This window comes from Ascaphus truei, chromosome 15 (assembly GCF_040206685.1).
Source record: "Ascaphus truei isolate aAscTru1 chromosome 15, aAscTru1.hap1, whole genome shotgun sequence".
Classification (NCBI taxonomy): Eukaryota; Metazoa; Chordata; class Amphibia; order Anura; family Ascaphidae; genus Ascaphus; species Ascaphus truei.
In genome coordinates this window covers 14848989-14873048 of record NC_134497.1, presented here as the reverse complement: position 1 = coordinate 14873048, position 24060 = coordinate 14848989, and the positions used below count along the sequence as shown (strand labels likewise).

The 24060-nt window shown below is 52.1% G+C and overlaps 1 protein-coding gene across 2 annotated transcripts in view; it reads right to left on the bottom strand.

Moving 5' to 3' along the window:
* MYLK2 (myosin light chain kinase 2) overlaps positions 1 to 23203 on the bottom strand; it is a 28343-nt gene extending 5140 nt beyond the window's left edge. Inside the window, exons 1-9 of one of the 2 annotated variants that reach the window (XM_075571732.1) lie at positions 23020 to 23203; positions 17639 to 17741; positions 17209 to 17305; positions 16711 to 16820; positions 15867 to 16008; positions 13476 to 13546; positions 13265 to 13393; positions 4778 to 4930; positions 4071 to 4203 (exon numbers count right to left, since the gene is read on the bottom strand). In XM_075571732.1, coding sequence (XP_075427847.1) covers positions 4071 to 4203; positions 4778 to 4930; positions 13265 to 13393; positions 13476 to 13546; positions 15867 to 16008; positions 16711 to 16817 — 735 coding nt within the window. In that variant the 5' untranslated portion in view covers positions 16818 to 16820; positions 17209 to 17305; positions 17639 to 17741; positions 23020 to 23203. The remainder of the gene's footprint in view (positions 1 to 4070; positions 4204 to 4777; positions 4931 to 13264; positions 13394 to 13475; positions 13547 to 15866; positions 16009 to 16710; positions 16821 to 17208; positions 17306 to 17638; positions 17742 to 23019) is intronic. The other variant, XM_075571733.1, reaches the window with a different exon arrangement.
* Between the last annotated feature and the right edge of the window lie 857 nt (positions 23204 to 24060).

The window sequence follows — 24060 nt, the reverse complement described above, 5'->3', positions numbered from 1 at the left end:
GTGGGTGACGGGGTGGGACAGTGGGTAACGGGGTGGGACAGTGGGTGACGGGGGGCATTGGGTGACGGGGGCAGTGGGTGACGGGGGGCAGTGGGTGACGGGGTGGGACAGTGGGTGACGGGGTGGGACAGTGGGTAACGGGGTGGGACAGTGGGTGACGGGGTGGAACAGTGGGTGACGGGGGACAGTGGGTGACGGGGGGCAGTGGGTGACGGGGAGCAGTGGGTGATGGGGTGGGACAGTGGGTGATGGGATGGGACAGTGGGTGATGGGGTGGGACAGTGGGTGACGGGGTGGGACAGTGGGTGACGGGGTGGGACAGTGGGTGATGTGGGGCGGACAGTGGGTGATGTGGGGGGGACAGTGGGTGATGGGATGGGACAGTGGGTGACGGGGTGGGACAGTGGGTGACGGGGTGGGACAGTGGGTGACGGGGGACAGTGGGTGACAGGGGGCAGTGGGTGATGGGGGGCAGTGTGTGATGGGGTGGGACAGTGGGTGATGGGGACAGTGGGTGACGGGGGGCAGTGGGTGATGGGGGGCAGTGTGTGATGGGGTGGGACAGTGGGTTATGGGATGGGACAGTGGGTGACGGGATGGGACAGTGGGTGACGGGGTGGGACAGTGGGTGATGTGGGGGGGACAGTGGGTGATGTGGGGGGGACAGTGGGTGACAGGGTAGGACAGTGGGTAACGGGGTGGGACAGTGGGTGATGTGGGGGGGACAGTGGGTGATGTGGGGGGACAGTGGGTGACGGGGTGGGACAGTGGGTTATGGGGCAGTGGGTGACGGGGTGGGACAGTGGGTGACGGGGTGGGACAGTGGGTTATGGGGCAGTGGGTGACGGGAGGGGACAGTGGGTGACGGGGTGGGACAGTGGGTGATGCGGGGGGGACATTGGGTGATGTGGGGGGGACAGTGGGTGATGTGGGTGGAACAGTGGGTGATGTGGGGGGGACAGTGGGTGATGTGGGGGGGACAGTGGGTGATGGGGGGCAGTGGGTGATGTGGGGGGGACAGTGGGTGATGGGATGGGACAGTGGGTGACAGGGTAGGACAGTGGGTGACGGGGTAGGACAGTGGGTAACGGGTGGGACAGTGGGTGACGGGGGGCAGTGGGTGACGGGGTGGGACAGTGGGTGACGGGGTAGGACAGTGGGTGACGGGGTAGGACAGTGGGTGACGGGGTGGGACAGTGGGTGATGGGGGGCAGTGGGTGACGGGGGGCAGTGGGTGATGGGGTGGGACAGTGGGTGACGGGATGGGACAGTGGGTGATGGGATGGGACAGTGGGTGACGGGATGGGACAGTGGGTGATGGGATGGGACAGTGGGTGACGGGATGGGACAGTGGGTGACGGGGTGGGACAGTGGGTGATGTGGGGGGGACAGTGGGTGATGTGGGGGGGACAGTGGGTGATGGGATGGGACAGTGGGTGATTGGGAGGGACAGTGGGTGACGGGGTGGGACAGTGGGTGACGGGGTGGGACAGTGGGTGATGTGGGGCGGACAGTGGGTGATGTGGGGGGGACAGTGGGTGATGGGATGGGACAGTGGGTGACAGGGTGGGACAGTGGGTGACGGGGTGGGACAGTGGGTGACGGGGGACAGTGGGTGACAGGGGGCAGTGGGTGATGGGGGGCAGTGTGTGATGGGGTGGGACAGTGGGTGATGGGGACAGTGGGTGACGGGGGGCAGTGGGTGATGGGGGGCAGTGTGTGATGGGGTGGGACAGTGGGTTATGGGATGGGACAGTGGGTGACGGGGGGCAGTGGGTGATGGGGGGCAGTGTGTGATGGGGTGGGACAGTGGGTTATGGGGGGCAGTGGGTGACGGGGGCAGTGGGTGACGGGGGGCAGTGGGTGACAGGGGGCAGTGGGTGACGGGGTTGCAGTGGGTGACGGGGTGGGACAGTGGGTAACGGGGTGGGACAGTGGGTGACGGGGGGCATTGGGTGACGGGGGCAGTGGGTGACGGGGGGTAGTGGGTGACGGGGTGGGACAGTGGGTGACGGGGTGGGACAGTGGGTAACGGGGTGGGACAGTGGGTGACGGGGTGGAACAGTGGGTGACGGGGTGGGACAGTGGGTGATGTGGGGGGGACAGTGGGTGATGTGGGGGGGACAGTGGGTGATGGGATGGGACAGTGGGTGATGGGGTGGGACAGTGGGTGACGGGGTGGGACAGTGGGTGACGGGGTGGGACAGTGGGTGATGTGGGGCGGACAGTGGGTGATGTGGGGGGGACAGTGGGTGATGGGATGGGACAGTGGGTGACGGGGTGGGACAGTGGGTGACGGGGTGGGACAGTGGGTGACGGGGGACAGTGGGTGACAGGGGGCAGTGGGTGATGGGGGGCAGTGTGTGATGGGGTGGGACAGTGGGTGATGGGGACAGTGGGTGACGGGGGGCAGTGGGTGATGGGGGGCAGTGTGTGATGGGGTGGGACAGTGGGTTATGGGATGGGACAGTGGGTGACGGGATGGGACAGTGGGTGACGGGGTGGGACAGTGGGTGATGTGGGGGGGACAGTGGGTGATGTGGGGGGGACAGTGGGTGACAGGGTAGGACAGTGGGTAACGGGGTGGGACAGTGGGTGATGTGGGGGGGACAGTGGGTGATGTGGGGGGACAGTGGGTGACGGGGTGGGACAGTGGGTTATGGGGCAGTGGGTGACGGGGTTGGACAGTGGGTGACGGGGTGGGACAGTGGGTGACGGGGTGGGACAGTGGGTTATGGGGCAGTGGGTGACGGGAGGGGACAGTGGGTGACGGGGTGGGACAGTGGGTGATGCGGGGGGGACATTGGGTGATGTGGGGGGGACAGTGGGTGATGTGGGTGGAACAGTGGGTGATGTGGGGGGGACAGTGGGTGATGTGGGGGGGACAGTGGGTGATGGGGGTCAGTGGGTGATGTGGGGGGGACAGTGGGTGATGGGATGGGACAGTGGGTGACAGGGTAGGACAGTGGGTGACGGGGTAGGACAGTGGGTAACGGGTGGGACAGTGGGTGACGGGGGGCAGTGGGTGACGGGGTGGGACAGTGGGTGACGGGGTAGGACAGTGGGTGACGGGGTAGGACAGTGGGTGACGGGGTGGGACAGTGGGTGATGGGGGGCAGTGGGTGACGGGGGGCAGTGGGTGATGGGGTGGGACAGTGGGTGACGGGATGGGACAGTGGGTGATGGGATGGGACAGTGGGTGACGGGATGGGACAGTGGGTGATGGGATGGGACAGTGGGTGACGGGATGGGACAGTGGGTGACGGGGTGGGACAGTGGGTGATGTGGGGGGGACAGTGGGTGATGTGGGGGGGACAGTGGGTGATGGGATGGGACAGTGGGTGATTGGGAGGGACAGTGGGTGACGGGGTGGGACAGTGGGTGACGGGGTGGGACAGTGGGTGATGTGGGGCGGACAGTGGGTGATGTGGGGGGGACAGTGGGTGATGGGATGGGACAGTGGGTGACGGGGTGGGACAGTGGGTGACGGGGTGGGACAGTGGGTGACGGGGGACAGTGGGTGACAGGGGGCAGTGGGTGATGGGGGGCAGTGTGTGATGGGGTGGGACAGTGGGTGATGGGGACAGTGGGTGACGGGGGGCAGTGGGTGATGGGGGGCAGTGTGTGATGGGGTGGGACAGTGGGTTATGGGGGGCAGTGGGTGACGGGGGCAGTGGGTGACGGGGGGCAGTGGGTGACAGGGGGCAGTGGGTGACGGGGTTGCAGTGGGTGACGGGGTGGGACAGTGGGTAACGGGGTGGGACAGTGGGTGACGGGGGGCATTGGGTGACGGGGGCAGTGGGTGACGGGGGGCAGTGGGTGACGGGGTGGGACAGTGGGTGACGGGGTGGGACAGTGGGTAACGGGGTGGGACAGTGGGTGACGGGGTGGAACAGTGGGTGACGGGGGACAGTGGGTGACGGGGGGCAGTGGGTGACGGGGAGCAGTGGGTGATGGGGTGGGACAGTGGGTGATGGGGTGGGACAGTGGGTGATGGGGGGGTCAGTTGGGGGTCTTGGGGGACAGGGCTATGGCTGGTGTCAGGATCCTGCACGGTGTGGGTTGAGCACCTTCCAGCGTCTCCGCATCATGTATTTCCGGAGCTCGATCTGCGATTTGAGGAGCCGGTTACACAGCTTGGCTTTCTGGGCCAGGTTATTGAGCCAGGGATGTCGGAGACACTGTGCCGCGCTCATGCGCCCACTGCCGGGAGAGAGCAGCGCGTGAGAGGGACATACAGTCTGTGCCACGCGGATATAAGTGCCTGGCTGCATATTCCTAGGCAGCTGGACCCCAAGCTATATACAGCAACTGCTCCCCAACAATGCAAATGGGGGACGCACACCCAAAGTGAGTTACCCGGAGACCATGAGACCCACCTGAGGAAGGGTTGTGTCTTCTGATCATTAAAAGATGGTATGTAATTCCATTCGTATCTCATACTATGTATCATGATCTGTAACTCACCTTGACCAGGTGGTCACAAGGGGTTAGAGGCAGGAGGTCACAAGGGGTTAGATTCAGGTCACAGGGATCAGATTCAGGGTGTCAGGGAAGGTTCAAACTCAGGGTGTCACAGGAGGTCTGATTCAGGCTGTCATGGAGGGGTCACATTCAGGTGTCACAGGGGTCATATTGATGTGTCACAGGGGGTGTCACAGTGTCTTGGGGTTGAAGAAGGACCTTACAGTCAGATGGGAGTCTCGCAGTCTCTTCGGGTGGGGATGGGGGAGGGGTTGCTCCGTTTGTCGGGAGGGAGGCGTGGGGGGTCTCTGACCTCTTATCTCTCACCAGCAGGCTGGATATAAAGTCTTTGGCTTCTTCAGACACGGTCTCAAACGTCTCCTCGTCAAAGTCTTTGTCACCATTCAGCACGTTATTTAGAGTCTCTGTGTCATTGTCACCGAGGAAGGGAGAGAGACCACTGACCCTGAGGAGAGAGAGAGAGAGAGACAGACAGACTGCTGACCTTGAGCGAGAGAGAGACAGCTGACCATGAGAATGAGATGACTGAGAACTGCAGGAGCAGAGGTGGACAGCCGAGGAGGACAGCCGAGGAGGACAGCCGAGGAAGACAGCCGAGGAGGCCGAGGAGGACAGTCGAGGAGGACAGCCGAGGAGGAGCTGCGTAGTATCCGCGGCAGACACCCAAAGTCAGTGAAGACTTCCGGATCGGACCGCTGGGCCGCGCTCCTCCCCGGCCGTCCTCCTCTGCCACCCTACTCCGTTCCCCCGATCCTACGTCCTGTTCTCCCGCATCACCCGCTGTCCTATTCAGCTACCGCCCAGCGCTTACACCCCTCTTCCACCACCGCCCCCAAAATGTGCCGCCCTAGGCGACCGGCTAAGCCGCCTTGTGGTTGCACCAGCCCTGCATGTATGTGATAATCACACAGTGTCCCACTGCATTACATCATGTATGTGGTAATCAGCGTCACATTGCATTACATCATGTATGTGGTAATCAGCGTCACATTGCATTACATCATGTATGTGATAATCAGCGTCACGCTGCATTACATCATGTATGTGATAATCAGCGTCACGCTGCATTACATCATGTATGTGATAATCAGCGTCACGCTGCATTACATCATGTATGTGATAATCACACAGTGTCCCACTGCATTACATCATGTATGTGATAATCAGCGTCACGCTGCATTACATCATGTATGTGATAATCAGCGTCACGCTGCATTACATCATGTATGTGATAATCACACAGTGTCCCACTGCATTACATCATGTATGTGATAATCAGCGTCACGCTGCATTACATCATGTATGTGATAATCAGTGTCACACTGCATTACATCATGTATGTGATAATCAGCGTCACGCTGCATTACATCATGTATGTGATAATCAGCGTCACACTGCATTACATCATGTATGTGATAATCAGCGTCACGCTGCATTACATCATGTATGTGATAATCAGCGTCACGCTGCATTACATCATGTATGTGATAATCAGCGTCACGCTGCATTACATCATGTATGTGATAATCACACAGTGTCCCACTGCATTACATCATGTATGTGATAATCAGCGTCACGCTGCATTACATCATGTATGTGATAATCAGCGTCACGCTGCATTACATCATGTATGTGATAATCACACAGTGTCCCACTGCATTACATCATGTATGTGATAATCAGTGTCACACTGCATTACATCATGTATGTGATAATCAGTGTCACACTGCATTACATCATGTATGTGATAATCAGCGTCACGCTGCATTACATCATGTATGTGATAATCAGCGTCACACTGCATTACATCATGTATGTGATAATCAGCGTCACGCTGCATTACATCATGTATGTGATAATCAGCGTCACGCTGCATTACATCATGTATGTGATAATCAGCGTCACATTGCATTACATCATGTATGTGATAATCAGCGTCACGCTGCATTACATCATGTATGTGATAATCAGCGTCACATTGCATTACATCATGTATGTGATAATCAGCGTCACGCTGCATTACATCATGTATGTGATAATCAGCGTCACATTGCATTACATCATGTATGTGATAATCAGCGTCACATTGCATTACATCATGTATGTGATAATCAGCGTCACGCTGCATTACATCATGTATGTGATAATCACTTAGCGTCACGCTGCATTACATCATGTATGTGGTAATCAGCGTCACGCTGCATTACATCATGTATGTGATAATCAGCGTCACGCTGCATTACATCATGTATGTGATAATCAGCGTCACGCTGCATTACATCATGTATGTGATAATCAGCGTCACGCTGCATTACATCATGTATGTGATAATCAGCGTCACGCTGCATTACATCATGTATGTGATAATCAGCGTCACGCTGCATTACATCATGTATGTGATAATCAGCGTCACACTGCATTACATCATGTATGTGATAATCAGCGTCACACTGCATTACATCATGTATGTGATAATCAGCGTCACGCTGCATTACATCATGTATGTGATAATCAGCGTCACACTGCATTACATCATGTATGTGATAATCAGCGTCACGCTGCATTACATCATGTATGTGATAATCAGCGTCACACTGCATTACATCATGTATGTGATAATCAGCGTCACGCTGCATTACATCATGTATGTGATAATCAGCATCACATTGCATTACATCATGTATGTGGTAATCAGCGTCACATTGCATTACATTATGTATGTGATAATCAGCGTCACACTGCATTACATCATGTATGTGATAATCAGCGTCACACTGCATTACATCATGTATGTGATAATCAGCGTTACATTGCATTACATCATGTATGTGGTAATCAGCGTCACGCTGCATTACATCATGTATGTGATAATCAGCGTCACACTGCATTACATCATGTATGTGATAATCAGCGTCACGCTGCATTACATCATGTATGTGATAATCACTTAGCGTCACGCTGCATTACATCATGTATGTGATAATCATTTAGCGTCACGCTGCATTACATCATGTATGTGATAATCAGCGTCACGCTGCATTACATCATGTATGTGATAATCAGCGTCACGCTGCATTACATCATGTATGTGATAATCAGCGTCACGCTGCATTACATCATGTATGTGATAATCAGCGTCACACTGCATTACATCATGTATGTGATAATCAGCGTCACACTGCATTACATCATGTATGTGATAATCACTTAGCGTCACGCTGCATTACATCATGTATGTGATAATCACTTAGCGTCACGCTGCATTACATCATGTATGTGATAATCAGCGTCACGCTGCATTACATCATGTATGTGATAATCAGCGTCACGCTGCATTACATCATGTATGTGATAATCAGCGTCACGCTGCATTACATCATGTATGTGATAATCAGCGTCACGCTGCATTACATCATGTATGTGATAATCAGCGTCACGCTGCATTACATCATGTATGTGATAATCAGCGTCACGCTGCATTACATCATGTATGTGGTAATCAGCGTCACACTGCATTACATCATGTATGTGATAATCAGCGTCATGCTGCATTACATCATGTATGTGATAATCAGCGTCACGCTGCATTACATCATGTATGTGGTAATCAGCGTCACATTGCATTACATCATGTATGTGATAATCAGCGTCACACTGCATTACATCATGTATGTGATAATCAGCGTCACGCTGCATTACATCATGTATGTGGTAATCAGCGTCACGCTGCATTACATCATGTATGTGATAATCAGCGTCACACTGCATTACATCATGTATGTGATAATCAGCGTCACACTGCATTACATCATGTATGTGATAATCAGCGTCACACTGCATTACATCATGTATGTGATAATCAGCGTCACACTGCATTACATCATGTATGTGATAATCAGCGTCACACTGCATTACATCATGTATGTGATAATCAGCGTCACACTGCATTACATCATGTATGTGATAATCAGCGTCACGCTGCATTACATCATGTATGTGATAATCAGCGTCACACTGCATTACATCATGTATGTGATAATCAGCGTCACACTGCATTACATCATGTATGTGATAATCAGCGTCACACTGCATTACATCATGTATGTGGTAATCACTTAGCGTCACGCTGCATTACATCATGTATGTGATAATCAGCGTCACGCTGCATTACATCATGTATGTGATAATCAGCGTCACGCTGCATTACATCATGTATGTGATAATCAGCGTCACGCTGCATTACATCATGTATGTGATAATCAGCGTCACGCTGCATTACATCATGTATGTGATAATCAGCGTCACACTGCATTACATCATGTATGTGATAATCAGCGTCACACTGCATTACATCATGTGTGTGATAATCAGCGTCACGCTGCATTACATCATGTATGTGATAATCACTTAGCGTCACGCTGCATTACATCATGTATGTGATAATCAGCGTCACGCTGCATTACATCATGTATGTGATAATCAGCGTCACGCTGCATTACATCATGTATGTGATAATCAGCGTCACGCTGCATTACATCATGTATGTGATAATCAGCGTCACATTGCATTACATTATGTATGTGATAATCAGCGTCACGCTGCATTACATCATGTATGTGATAATCAGCGTCACATTGCATTACATCATGTATGTGGTAATCAGCGTCACGCTGCATTACATCATGTATGTGGTAATCAGCGTCACACTGCATTACATCATGTATGTGATAATCAGCGTCACGCTGCATTACATCATGTATGTGGTAATCAGCGTCACGCTGCATTACATCATGTATGTGATAATCAGCGTCACACTGCATTACATCATGTATGTGATAATCAGCGTCACACTGCATTACATCATGTATGTGATAATCAGCGTCACGCTGCATTACATCATGTATGTGATAATCAGCGTCACGCTGCATTACATCATGTATGTGGTAATCAGCGTCACATTGCATTACATCATGTATGTGATAATCAGCGTCACGCTGCATTACATCATGTATGTGATAATCAGCGTCACGCTGCATTACATCATGTATGTGATAATCAGCGTCACGCTGCATTACATCATGTATGTGGTAATCAGCGTCACATTGCATTACATCATGTATGTGATAATCAGCGTCACGCTGCATTACATCATGTATGTGATAATCAGCGTCACACTGCATTACATCATGTATGTGATAATCAGCGTCACACTGCATTACATCATGTATGTGATAATCAGCGTCACGCTGCATTACATCATGTATGTGATAATCAGCGTCACGCTGCATTACATCATGTATGTGATAATCAGTGTCACACTGCATTACATCATGTATGTGGTAATCAGCGTCACGCTGCATTACATCATGTATGTGGTAATCAGCGTCACGCTGCATTACATCATATATGTGGTAATCAGCGTCACATTGCATTACATCATGTATGTGATAATCAGCGTCACACTGCATTACATCATGTATGTGATAATCAGCGTCACACTGCATTACATCATGTATGTGGTAATCAGCGTCACGCTGCATTACATCATGTATGTGATAATCACTTAGCGTCACGCTGCATTACATCATGTATGTGATAATCAGCGTCACGCTGCATTACATCATGTATGTGATAATCAGCGTCACGCTGCATTACATCATGTATGTGATAATCAGCGTCACGCTGCATTACATCATGTATGTGATAATCAGCGTCACATTGCATTACATTATGTATGTGATAATCAGCGTCACGCTGCATTACATCATGTATGTGATAATCAGCGTCACATTGCATTACATCATGTATGTGGTAATCAGCGTCACGCTGCATTACATCATGTATGTGGTAATCAGCGTCACACTGCATTACATCATGTATGTGATAATCAGCGTCACGCTGCATTACATCATGTATGTGGTAATCAGCGTCACGCTGCATTACATCATGTATGTGATAATCAGCGTCACACTGCATTACATCATGTATGTGATAATCAGCGTCACACTGCATTACATCATGTATGTGATAATCAGCGTCACGCTGCATTACATCATGTATGTGATAATCAGCGTCACGCTGCATTACATCATGTATGTGGTAATCAGCGTCACATTGCATTACATCATGTATGTGATAATCAGCGTCACGCTGCATTACATCATGTATGTGATAATCAGCGTCACGCTGCATTACATCATGTATGTGATAATCAGCGTCACGCTGCATTACATCATGTATGTGGTAATCAGCGTCACATTGCATTACATCATGTATGTGATAATCAGCGTCACGCTGCATTACATCATGTATGTGATAATCAGCGTCACACTGCATTACATCATGTATGTGATAATCAGCGTCACACTGCATTACATCATGTATGTGATAATCAGCGTCACGCTGCATTACATCATATATGTGGTAATCAGCGTCACATTGCATTACATCATGTATGTGATAATCAGCGTCACACTGCATTACATCATGTATGTGATAATCAGCGTCACACTGCATTACATCATGTATGTGGTAATCAGCGTCACGCTGCATTACATCATGTATGTGATAATCAGCGTCACGCTGCATTACATCATGTATGTGATAATCACTTAGCGTCACACTGCATTACATCATGTATGTGATAATCAGCGTCACACTGCATTACATCATGTATGTGATAATCAGCGTCACGCTGCATTACATCATGTATGTGATAATCAGCGTCACACTGCATTACATCATGTATGTGATAATCAGCGTCACACTGCATTACATCATGTATGTGATAATCAGCGTCACACTGCATTACATCATGTATGTGATAATCAGCGTCACGCTGCATTACATCATGTATGTGATAATCACTTAGCGTCACGCTGCATTACATCATGTATGTGATAATCAGCGTCACGCTGCATTACATCATGTATGTGATAATCAGCGTCACGCTGCATTACATCATGTATGTGATAATCAGCGTCACGCTGCATTACATCATGTATGTGATAATCAGCGTCACATTGCATTACATTATGTATGTGATAATCAGCGTCACACTGCATTACATCATGTATGTGATAATCAGCGTCACGCTGCATTACATCATGTATGTGATAATCAGCGTCACGCTGCATTACATCATGTATGTGATAATCAGCGTCACATTGCATTACATCATGTATGTGATAATCAGCGTCACGCTGCATTACATCATGTATGTGATAATCAGCATCACATTGCATTACATCATGTATGTGGTAATCAGCGTCACGCTGCATTACATCATGTATGTGATAATCAGCGTCACGCTGCATTACATCATGTATGTGGTAATCAGCGTCACACTGCATTACATCATGTATGTGATAATCAGCGTCACATTGCATTACATCATGTATGTGGTAATCAGCGTCACGCTGCATTACATCATGTATGTGATAATCAGCGTCACGCTGCATTACATCATGTATGTGGTAATCAGCGTCACGCTGCATTACATCATGTATGTGATAATCAGCGTCACGCTGCATTACATCATGTATGTGATAATCAGCGTCACGCTGCATTACATCATGTATGTGATAATCAGCGTCACGCTGCATTACATCATGTATGTGATAATCACTTAGCGTCACGCTGCATTACATCATGTATGTGATAATCAGCGTCACACTGCATTACATCATGTATGTGATAATCAGCGTCACGCTGCATTACATCATGTATGTGATAATCAGCGTCACGCTGCATTACATCATGTATGTGATAATCAGCGTCACGCTGCATTACATCATGTATGTGATAATCAGCGTCACGCTGCATTACATCATGTATGTGATAATCAGCGTCACGCTGCATTACATCATGTATGTGGTAATCAGCGTCACACTGCATTACATCATGTATGTGATAATCAGCGTCACACTGCATTACATCATGTATGTGATAATCACTTAGCGTCACGCTGCATTACATCATGTATGTGATAATCAGCGTCACGCTGCATTACATCATGTATGTGATAATCAGCGTCACGCTGCATTACATCATGTATGTGATAATCAGCGTCACGCTGCATTACATCATGTATGTGGTAATCAGCGTCACATTGCATTACATCATGTATGTGATAATCAGCGTCACGCTGCATTACATCATGTATGTGATAATCAGCGTCACACTGCATTACATCATGTATGTGATAATCAGCGTCACACTGCATTACATCATGTATGTGATAATCAGCGTCACGCTGCATTACATCATGTATGTGATAATCAGCGTCACGCTGCATTACATCATGTATGTGATAATCAGTGTCACACTGCATTACATCATGTATGTGGTAATCAGCGTCACGCTGCATTACATCATGTATGTGGTAATCAGCGTCACGCTGCATTACATCATATATGTGGTAATCAGCGTCACATTGCATTACATCATGTATGTGATAATCAGCGTCACACTGCATTACATCATGTATGTGATAATCAGCGTCACACTGCATTACATCATGTATGTGGTAATCAGCGTCACGCTGCATTACATCATGTATGTGATAATCAGCGTCACGCTGCATTACATCATGTATGTGATAATCACTTAGCATCACACTGCATTACATCATGTATGTGATAATCAGCGTCACACTGCATTACATCATGTATGTGATAATCACTTAGCGTCACGCTGCATTACATCATGTATGTGATAATCAGCGTCACACTTCATTACATCATGTATGTGATAATCACTTAGCGTCACACTGCATTACATCATGTATGTGATGACGCCGACGCTCCACATATCAGTGGGGAAAGACACAACATCGAAATTGACCACTTCAGGGGCCAGAAACTCTGGGGTCCCAAAGGAAACCTTCAGCTTCTCCCGGGGCTTGAACCTGAGGGAGAGATAGCGTTGTATGAAACAGTGACAGATAGCCGCCTACCACAGTGACAGTTAGCCATGTAGACAGCTCGTACCTTCGAGCGAGCCCAAAATCGATGATTTTCACCATGTGACTTATCGGGGAGACGCAGACAATGTTCTCCGGCTGCAGAAACAGGGGAATAGTGGGGGGTGGGAGAAGAGGGGAGGTTGGCGTTGGGGGTCATCGTTCCCTCTGGTGTATTATGTTAGGACATTCTGTAGTGACACTGAATACTATGAAAACTCTGCGATTTTCTGAGTTATAATGAGGGATGTATGTATATGTGGAAATAGATGTTCTGTATCATTGTCTGTGTATATGTGAGTGTAACCCCTGGTAAGATATATGCAACACACACACACAGTGCCCTCTGTCACACCTCTCCAGTGTGCACTGAGCATGTGACTCATGATGGACATGGCAGCAGCCAATGACAAAGGATGTTAGAGAGGAGGGACTAAGGAGAGAGGAGCCTTGAAGATTGGCTGGCGGAGCGCGCGGGAGGCAGAACCGTGCAAGCCTGAGGGGCCTCTCAGAATGGACTGCCGGTGACCCAGCCTACGTTCCGCCCGAGTTAGCAGACGCTGGCTGAGGGAGGTGCAGCCGATTGCGCGAGGAGACCCAGCGGGGGCACCCATCTGAGAGCAGCAGGAGGAACTCGCAACCTCAACAGAAGCCAGATAAAGGGGTGCCGACGCGTTTGCCAAGTACAGGCCTGCTACAATAATACGCAGTTAAGAGCTCCAATGGTGTGCCGGCACCAGTACACAGGACTTGATACCCAGGATTGGGCAGCCACCGGGAAAAACATTGACATACACCCACGTGTCGCTTACTGGGAAGTGATATATTCCTATACAGTAATTATAGTACAATAATTCCTGTAATATGAATACATGTAAGGGTCATAAGGTACCTGAGTATCAATTGCTAACTACTTTATAAATACTGTTGTACTATAAGCATTTACTGTAGTCTGCCTCCCTTTGTCTGTCCTAAGGTAACGTACAGGCCCCCACCTCAGCGGTAGGTGTTAGTTTGAGGGGTGATATGAGTGTGAGTGTATGTGCACCCCAACCCCCTGTGATGTAACGTCAGTCAGTGTCATGTGACCCCCGCATGCCTGTGATGTCACGTCAGTCAGTGTCATGTGACCCCCGCATGCCTGTGATGTCACGCCAGTCAGTGTCATGTGACCCCCGCATGCCTGTGATGTCACGCCGGTCAGTGTCATGTGACCCCCGCATGCCTGTGATGTCACGCCAGTCAGTCATGTGACCCCCGCATGCCTGTGATGTCACGTCAGTCAGTGTCATGTGACCCCCGCATGCCTGTGATGTCACGTCAGTCAGTGTCATGTGACCCCCGCATGCCTGTGATGTCACGTCGGTTAGTGTCATGTGACCCCCGCATGCCTGTGATGTCACGTCGGTCAGTGTCATGTGATCCCCGCATGCCTGTGATGTCACGCCAGTCAGTGTCATGTGACCCCCGCATGCCTGTGATGTCACGTCAGTCAGTGTCATGTGACCCCCGCATGCCTGTGATGTCACGGCGGTCAGTGTCATGTGACCCCCGCATGCCTGTGATGTCACGTCAGTCAGTGTCATGTGACCCCCGCATGCCTGTGATGTCACGTCGGTCAGTGTCATGTGACCCCCGCATGCCTGTGATATCACGCCAGTCAGTGTCATGTGAGCCCCACAAGCCTGTGATGTCACGTCGGTCAGTGTCATGTGACCCCCGCATGCCTGTGATGTCACGTCGGTCAGTGTCATGTGATCCCCGCATGCCTGTGATGTCACGCCAGTCAGTGTCATGTGACCCCCGCATGCCTGTGATGTCACGTCGGTCAGTGTCATGTGACCCCCGCATGCCTGTGATGTCACGTCAGTCAGTGTCATGTGACCCCCGCATGCCTGTGATGTCACGTCGGTCAGTGTCATGTGACCCCCGGATGCCTGTGATGTCACGCCAGTCAGTGTCATGTGACCCCCGCATGCCTGTGATGTCACGTCAGTCAGTGTCATGTGCCCCCGCATGCCTGTGATGTCACGCCAGTCAGTGTCATGTGACCCCCGCATGCCTGTGATGTCACGTCAGTCAGTGTCATGTGACCCCCGCATGCCTGTGATGTCACGTCGGTCAGTGTCATGTGACCCCCGCATGCCTGTGATGTCACGCCAGTCAGTGTCATGTGACCCCCGCATGCCTGTGATGTCACGCCAGTCAGTGTCATGTGACCCCCGCATGCCTGTGATGTCACGTCAGTCAGTGTCATGTGCCCCCGCATGCCTGTGATGTCACGCCAGTCAGTGTCATGTGACCCCCACATGCCTGTGATGTCACGCCAGTCAGTGTCATGTGACCCCCGCATGCCTGTGATGTCACGCCAGTCAGTGTCATGTGACCCCCGCATGCCTGTGGTGTCACGTCGCGGTACCTTCAGGTCCAGGTGCAGCACATACATCTGGTGCATGTAGAAGACGCCGTCACAGATCTGCCGCACAAAGACCATGGCGTCGACTTCCGTCAGCTGGTAACTCTCGTCAATGATCCTCTCAAACAGCTCCCCCCCCTCCACACTGCGGGGACACCGGGGGGGCACAGGGTAACGAGGGGAGGACGCGAGGTACGGGAGAATACAGGAGGGACACTGGATAATGGGGGGGCACGGGGAGTAAAGGAGGACAAAGGGGGCAATGCGGGGTCATGGGGGTAGTTGGTGACAGGTTTTCCAGAAAAGTGGGAGAGGTATTAGGAGGGGTGGAAGGGGTATTAGGGGTTGGGGGAGAGCACGTAAGGGTGGTGGGAGGGGTTTGATGAAAGATGGAATGGGTATTAGGGACAGTGGGACGGGTATTAGGAGAGGTAGAAGGGATATTAGGAGAAGTGGGAGGGGTTTTTGGAGAGGTGAAAGGGATATTAGGGGCAGTGGGAACGGTATTAGGAGAGGTGGAAAGGGTATTAGGGGCAGTGGGAGGGGTATTAGGAGAGGTGGAAAGGGTATTAGGGGCAGTGGGAGGGGTATTAGGGGCAGCAGGAGGGGTATTAGGTTTAGTGGGAGGTGTATTAGGAGAAGAGGAAGTGATATAGGGGGCAGTCAGAGGGGAATTAGGAGACGTGGAAGGGATATTAGGAGCTGTGGGAGTGGTATTACGAGAGGTGGAAGGGGTATGAGGGGAAGTGGGAGGGGTATTAGGAGAGGTGGAAAGGGTATTAGGGGAAGTGGGAGGGGTATTAGGAGAGGTGGAAGGGGCATTAGGGGAAGTGGGATCCACACTCACTATTCCAGGAAGAGCAAAATCTCGCTGGGAGTCTCTATAGCATCGAACATCTGTATCAGATTCCGATGATTTAACTGATTCATAACATGGATCTCATTAAGAGACATCTCCTGAGAGACAGACAAAGAGACAGCTCCTGAGAGATGGACAAAGAGACAGCTCCTGATAGATGGACAAAGAGACAGCTCCTGAGAGACGGACAAAGAGACAGCTCCTGCGAGATGGTCAAAGAGACAGCTCCTGAGAGACGGACAAAGAGACAGCTCCTGAGAGATGGACAAAGAGACAGCTCCAGCGAGATGGTCAAAGAGACAGCTCCTGCGAGACGGTGAAAGAGACAGCTCCTACGAGACGGTCAAAGAGACAGCTCCTGCGAGACGGTCAAAGAGACAGCTCCTGAGAGATGGACAAAGAGAAAGCGCCCGAGAGATGGACAAAGAGACAGGGAAGGCCCCTGAGAGACATCACCTAGAGTAGACACCCTGCATTCTCTCTTACTCTTTCTTTGGTGCTCTGGATCTTCAGGATTTTCGCCACGAGCTGGAGGCCACTGGACTTCTCTGTGCAGGTGTGGACGTCCCCAAACCGGCCCCCTGTTACAGAGGACAATTGTTTCAATGCCACAGACACTGTCACTGCGGCCACATGTGACCCTGTCACTACAGCCATGTTTGACCCTGACACTGCCTTGGTGGCCCCGTGTTACCCTGTCACAGTGGCCCGGGTGACCCTGTCACTGCAGCCACATGTGACCCTGACGCTGCGGCCAAGTCTGACCTTGACACTGCAGCTGCAGCCATGTGTGACCCTATGACAGCAGCCACGTGTGACGCTGTCACTACTGCCACGTATGACCCTGTAAATGCCGCCAGATGTGACCCTGCCACTGCAGACAAGTGTAACACACTAGGATATGATCGCTTACCCTCCAATAGTCTCCACTGTGTTCAGGTCATACAGACTGGTCACGTCACAAGATCTGAGAGTCACTAAGCGATGCGGGAAGGGTGCAGGAGGTGGGGGGCAGTCATCTGTGAGTGGGGAGAGAGGTAAATATATGTGACAGTCAACCACATACACGTGAGAGCCATATATATATATACTAGCTGAGAGACCCGGCGTTGCCCGGGATGTAAATGCGTAATAGGTAGTATTATTATAAATCGTGGAACAATAGGTGAGTATTTGTTGCAAAGGTTGGATAATAATATTGAAAAGAAAGATGGAATAAATGTAATACGATGTTGTTTAAAATGTTTTATTGTAAACACACCACAGTACAATGTATATTTGGTGGACATAACAGATGTAAAAATGTGAGGCGTGTGTCCTGCTAGGGTGTGAGGCGGCGGGTGGCACATGGGTTGTGAGTGCTGTCTGTGAGTGGGGGTCCTGCTAGGGTGTGAGGCGGCGGGTGGCACATGGGTTGTGAGTGCTGTCTGTGAGTGGGGGTCCTGCTAGGGTGTGAGGCGGCAGGTGGCGCGTGGGTTGTGAGTGCTGTCTGTGAGTCGGGGGCCTGCTAGGGTGTGAGGCGGCGGCTGGCGCGTGGGTTGTGAGTGCTGTCTGTGAGTGGGGGTCCTGCTAGGGTGTGAGGCGGTGGGTCAGTGATGTCGGTGCGTAGGGGCGGGAGGCAGCAGGTGTGTGTGGCGGCAGGTATGTGTCGAGTGTGGCGGGAGTCTGTGAGTGCGTGCAGCGGCTGTGAGGCGGTGGGTGAAAGGCAGAGGCGGGAAGAGGGGGGAAGGGGAGGAGGAGGGAGGGGAGAGGGGAAGGAGGGGAAGGGAGGAGGAGGAGGGGGGAAGGGGAGGAGGAGGGGGGTAAAAGGGGGGCAGAGGGGGTATAAGGGGAGCGGAGGGCGGGGGTAAAAGGGAAGCGGGGGGGAGAAAGGGGAGCGGGGGGGAGAAAGGGGAGCGGGGGGGGGAGAAAGGGGAGCGGGCGGGGAGAAAGGGGAGCGGGGGGGGAGAAAGGGGAGCGGGGGGGAGAAAGGGGAGCGGGGGGGGAGAAGGGGAGCGGGGGGAGAAGGGGAGCGGGGGGGGAGAAAGGGGAGCGGGGGGGGAGAAAGGGGAGCGGGGGGGGAGAAGGGGAGCGGGGGGGGGGAGAAAGGGGAGCGGGGGGGAGAAAGGGGAGCGGGGGGGAGAAAGGGGAGCGGGGGGGGGGAGAAAGGGGAGCGGGGGGGGAGAAAGGGAGAGGGGGGGAGAAAGGGGAGCAGGGGGTAGAAGGGGAGCGGGGGGGAAAGGGGAGCGGGGGGGAAAGGGGAGCGGGGGGGAAGGGGAGCGGGGGGGGGGAAAGGGGAGCGGGGGGGGGGGAAAGGGGAGCGGGGGGGGAAAGGGGAGCGGGGGGGAAAGGAGAGCGGGGGGAAGGAGAGCGGGGGGAAAGGAGAGCAGGGGGGAAAGGAGAGCGGGGGGGGGGAAGGGGAGCGGGGGGGGGGAAAGGGGAGCGGGGGGGGAAAGGGGAGCGGGGGGGGAAAGGGGAGCGGGGGGGGGAAAGGGGAGCGGGGGGGGAAAGGGGAGCGGGGGGGGGGAAAGGGGAGCGGGGGGGGGGGAAGGGGTGTGGGGGGGGGAAGAGGTGGGGAAGGGGAGTGTGGGACGGGGTGGAGAGCAGTGGGCATATTTATTGTCATAATTAATGTATGTGCATGTCCCCCCCCCTCCCCGTGACTTCCCCCCCCCCGTTCCCCGTGACTCGCACTCCCCCCCCGTGGCGCCCGCTTGGTCCCCCGATGTGCCGTCCGGCTGAGTGAGGCGCGTGCAGGCGGTGGCAGGAAGCGCCCTGTGTGGGCCTGAGGCGCAAGGCTGCGTGGGTGGGCCTGAGGCGCGAGGCTGTTACTGGCGCCATAAGCTGAGGCGGGGTGCGCAGTGAGACAGAGGGTGAGGAGGGGGGGTCGGAGGGTGAGGAGGGGGGGTCGGGGGGTGAGGAGGGGGGGGTCGGGGGGTGAGGAGGGGGGTCGGGGGTCAGGGGCTCCGGAGCAGCATCGTGCGGTGATGTTCGGGTGAGTGTGGGGAGGGGGGGTGAGGGGCTCCGGAGCAGCATCGTGAGGTGGCATCGTGCGTTGGATGGTGGTGGGGGGCTCCGGTGGGGGGGGGCTCCGGTGGTGGGGGGGGGCTCCGGAGCAGCATCATGAGGTGGCATCGTGCGTTGGATGTTGGGGGGGGGGGGGTGAGGGGCTCCGGAGCAGCATCGTGAGGTGGATGTTCAGCATCGTGCGTTGGATGGTGGGGGGGGGGGGGGGTGAGGGGCTCCGGAGGAGCATCATGCTGTGGATGTATGGGTGAGGGGGGTGGGGTAGTTTTTGGGTGTGCTCCGGGGATGTTCGGGTGAGGGGGGGGGGGGGTGTGATGGAGCATCGTGCGTTGTATGTTCAGCAGCGTGCGTTGTATGTTCAGCAGCGTGCGTTGTATGTTCAGCAGCCGTGCGTTGTATGTTCAGCAGCGTGCGTTTGCTTGTTCGTGTGGGGGGGGGGTGATGGAGTATGTTTGGGTGAGGGGGGGTTGGTGATGGGCTGCAGTAGCGGGAGAGCTGTGGCATGAGTTCGTAGTGTGCATGAGGTTGGGGGGGTGGTGGTAGAGGGGGGTGCATGAGGTTGAGGGGGGTGGTGGTGGAGGGAGTGCATGAGGTTGGGGGGGTGGTGGTGGAGGGGGGTGTTTGTTAAGAGGCAGTGTTGCGCTGCTTGTTTGTGCGGTGTGTGGAGGTGAATGTTGATATAGAGATTCTGTGGTAGCAGGCGGGTTGAGGGTTTTGTGGGTTGAGAGGTCGCCCCAGAGCAGTGAGGATTGTCAGTGAGGGGTGGGACAGTGGTGTGAGGGGTGGGACAGTGTGGCAGTGGTGTTGGCCGAAGGCCAATGAGAGTCAGTGAGGGGTGGGACAGTGTGGTGAGGGGTGGGACAGTGTTGAGGTGGAGTGACAGGCCAAAGGTGCAATGCGATTGGCCCTAGGGACACAGGGCATGCAGACAAACATACAGACATTTCAGAAATATATAGTAGATATATATATACGGTAGTTAAGTTATGGTGAGTAAAAAAAGTGACAAAAACCCTCCACAGGAAAGCAAATATGCAAATATAGCTGTTATGCTCACCTGCATGTCTTAGGCAGGTCTGCAACCCCGCCTTTCCCATTATCACCCAGCAATACAGCACTTCCACCTGCAGCAAGGGATTCTGGAAATGACATGCAAATGAGCACACAGTGTCACTTTTTGCCTCAATAACCATTTGGTCTGAGTGAATAGGAAGTGGTTTTAAAGACAGACTGAAACGCTGCTATGCTGAGAGACTGTTTTCCCCAGAGAGGGGGGCGATAGAAGTGCTCCCCAGCTGCGAAAGCTGGTACAGAGGACCTACAGAGGCGTTTCTCTGGGCGCAACGTGGGGCCGAGTTCCCCTAAGAAGGACGACAAGGCCGTGCTGAAGCAGGGACGTCTACTCCAAAGGACTGACAGATAAGCAAAAACACTTATTGGTGTATGCAGAGACTGTGTTACATTGCTGCATATGCCAGGGCATGTTTTGGCTTGGGAACCAGCTTAGCTGGCCATGCAGTTAGTGAGGGCGAAAGCTATGGTGTAGTCAGTTTTCCCTAAAGGGAATAGGTGTTATTTGTATGTGTTGTTATGATTTAAAGGGACGGTGGGGCCTGTTAGCATTTGATATTATTATTTAATCTCTGAAAATAAACCCCATGTAAGAGAAGTTGTGACGTTTCCTGCCTTTATCTGGGACTAAAAGATGCTACAACGTGGTGTGGGCATCACAAAAATAAATAAATACATTATTTATATATATATATATTATACACACAAATACATACATATATATATATATACACACACACGTCTGTGTGTGTGACAGAACGCCACATACATGAGGCAGATTCCCACATACACATATATATATATGTAAGAGCCCCCACATCTACATATACGTGACTGCCCCCATATACATGTGACAGCCCCCACATACATTAGACAACTTCCAACATACACATAACAGCCACGCACATGCACATAACAGTTCCTCGCACGCACATACATATGATGACAGACCCCCACATTGAGAGCTGTTGGGGTTTGGTTAGTAATACTTGCATTACATAGTTATACAGATACCTAGTTACACAGATACCTAGTTACACAGATACCCAGTTACACAGATACCTAGTTACACAGATACCCAGTTACACAGATACATAGTTACACAGATACCTAGTTACATAGATACATAGTTGCATAGATACATAGTTACATAGACACATAGACACATAGATACATAGTAGATGAGGTTGAAAAAAAGCCATCAAGTTCAACCTACGCTAAATTTAGATGACTGATACTTTATCCTATATTTGTATTTACAGTATTTTGATCCAGAGGAAGGCAAACACAGCACGCCAGTGACACATTATCCAATGATATCGCATAAGGGGGAAAATACATTCCTTCCTGGCTCCATATAATCAGATTACTCCCTGGATCAACATCCTTCCATGTTTACTTATTCGGTATATCCCTGTATACCTTTCCTTTCTAAAAAAAGAAACATAACCTTTTTTTGAACATATCTATTGTATCTGCCATCACAGTCTCCATGGGTAATGAATTTCACACTGAAACTGCCCTTACTGTAAAGAACCCTTTCCTTTGTTGCTGGTGAAATCTCCTTTCCTCCAACCTTAAGGGATGGCCCGAGTCCTTTGTACTGCCCGTGGGATGAATAGTTCTTTTGAACGCTCTATGTATTGTCCCCGAATATATTTGTATATAGTTTTCATATCCGCTCTTAGACACCTCTTTTTCTAATGTAAACAAATCTAATTTAGCTAGCCTCTCATAAATCAGATTGTCCATTCCCTTTATTAATTTAGTGGCTTTTTCTAGTTGCATAATGTATTGTCTATGGAGTGTGCCCAAAACTGGACTTCATATTCAAGGTGTGGTCTTACTAATGGTTTATAAAGGGGGCATAATTATGTTTACTTCCCTTCCATCCATTTCCCGTTTTACTGCAAGATAAGATCTTGTTTGCCTTTGCAGCTACTGCCTGACATTGAGCACTATTGCTAAGCCTGCTGTCTACAAGCACTCCTAAATTCCTTCTCCACCAAGGATTCCCCCAATTTATCCCATTTAATTTGTAAGTCGCTTGTTTATTCTTGTTTCCCAAATGCATAACCTTACATCTATCTGTGTTTCCCTCCCTCTCTTTTTCCCTCTCACCTACTACCCGACACATAACCTCTTCTGTTACCACCTCAATCACCTCCCTCTCCCCCACCCCGCCCCCCATTTGTTTCCCTACGTCCCTTCCTTTCTCACCTATCACCTGGAACACGTCCTCTCCTATTATAACAATAGGACTCTGCGGGGTTCTGTCTGTGGCCCCCGGGACTTAGTGGGGTTCCTCTCTGTGGCTCCCCGTTGCTTGCTCCTGCCAGCCCGAGGAGAAGCTTCAGCCCGGGGCCTCCTGGGGACATGTTCCTGCAGCTCTTATCATTCTGGGACCTGAAAGGAAGACGAAGAGAAAACTGCAGGGGGAAAGATAAGGAAGCTCCCGCCACCGAAACCCTACAGAAATCCCAAGATAAAAGCCGAAGGCAGATCGGATTCGACACAGCGACACCCTCTACACGGCACCCTAACCCAAAACGATGTCATTCAGAAATCATAGGGACTACTTCATGTATAATCCGATTTTAGTGACTCCCCAAAGAGGCCTCCCCAGCACTTCTTTATATTTGGGACAATAAGAAAAATGAATGAATAAATAACACCAACTGACTGGTAATCTGCAGAGGATCCCCCCGCCCAATGATCTCGTGCCCAGCGATCCTCCTCCCAGCGATCCCTCGCCCAGCGATCTCTTTCCAGTGATCCCCGCCCAGCGATCCCCTGCCCAGCGAGCCACGCCCAGCGATCTCTGACCAGTGATCCCTGCCCAGCGATCCTTCGACCAGTGATCCCTCGCCCAGCAATCCCCCGCCTAGCGATCTCTGCCCAGCGATCTCTGCCCAGTAATCCCCACCTAGCGATCCCTCGATCAGTGATCCCCCGCCCAGCGATCTCTGCCCAGTGATCCCCCGCCCGGCGATCAATGCCCAGAGATCCCCCGCCCAGCGATCTATGCCCAGAGATCCCCCAGCAAGCAATCCCTCACTCAGCGATCCCTCGCCCAGCGATCCCTCGCCCAGCGATCCCCCGCCCTGCGATCCCCCGCCCTGCGATCCCTCGCCCTGCGATCCCTCGCCCAGCGATCCCCCACCTGCGATCCCTCGCCAGCGATCCCCCACCCTGCGATCCCCCACCCTGCGATCCCCATGTATTACACAGTGACAGATAGCTATGTGCCCCCGTGACAGA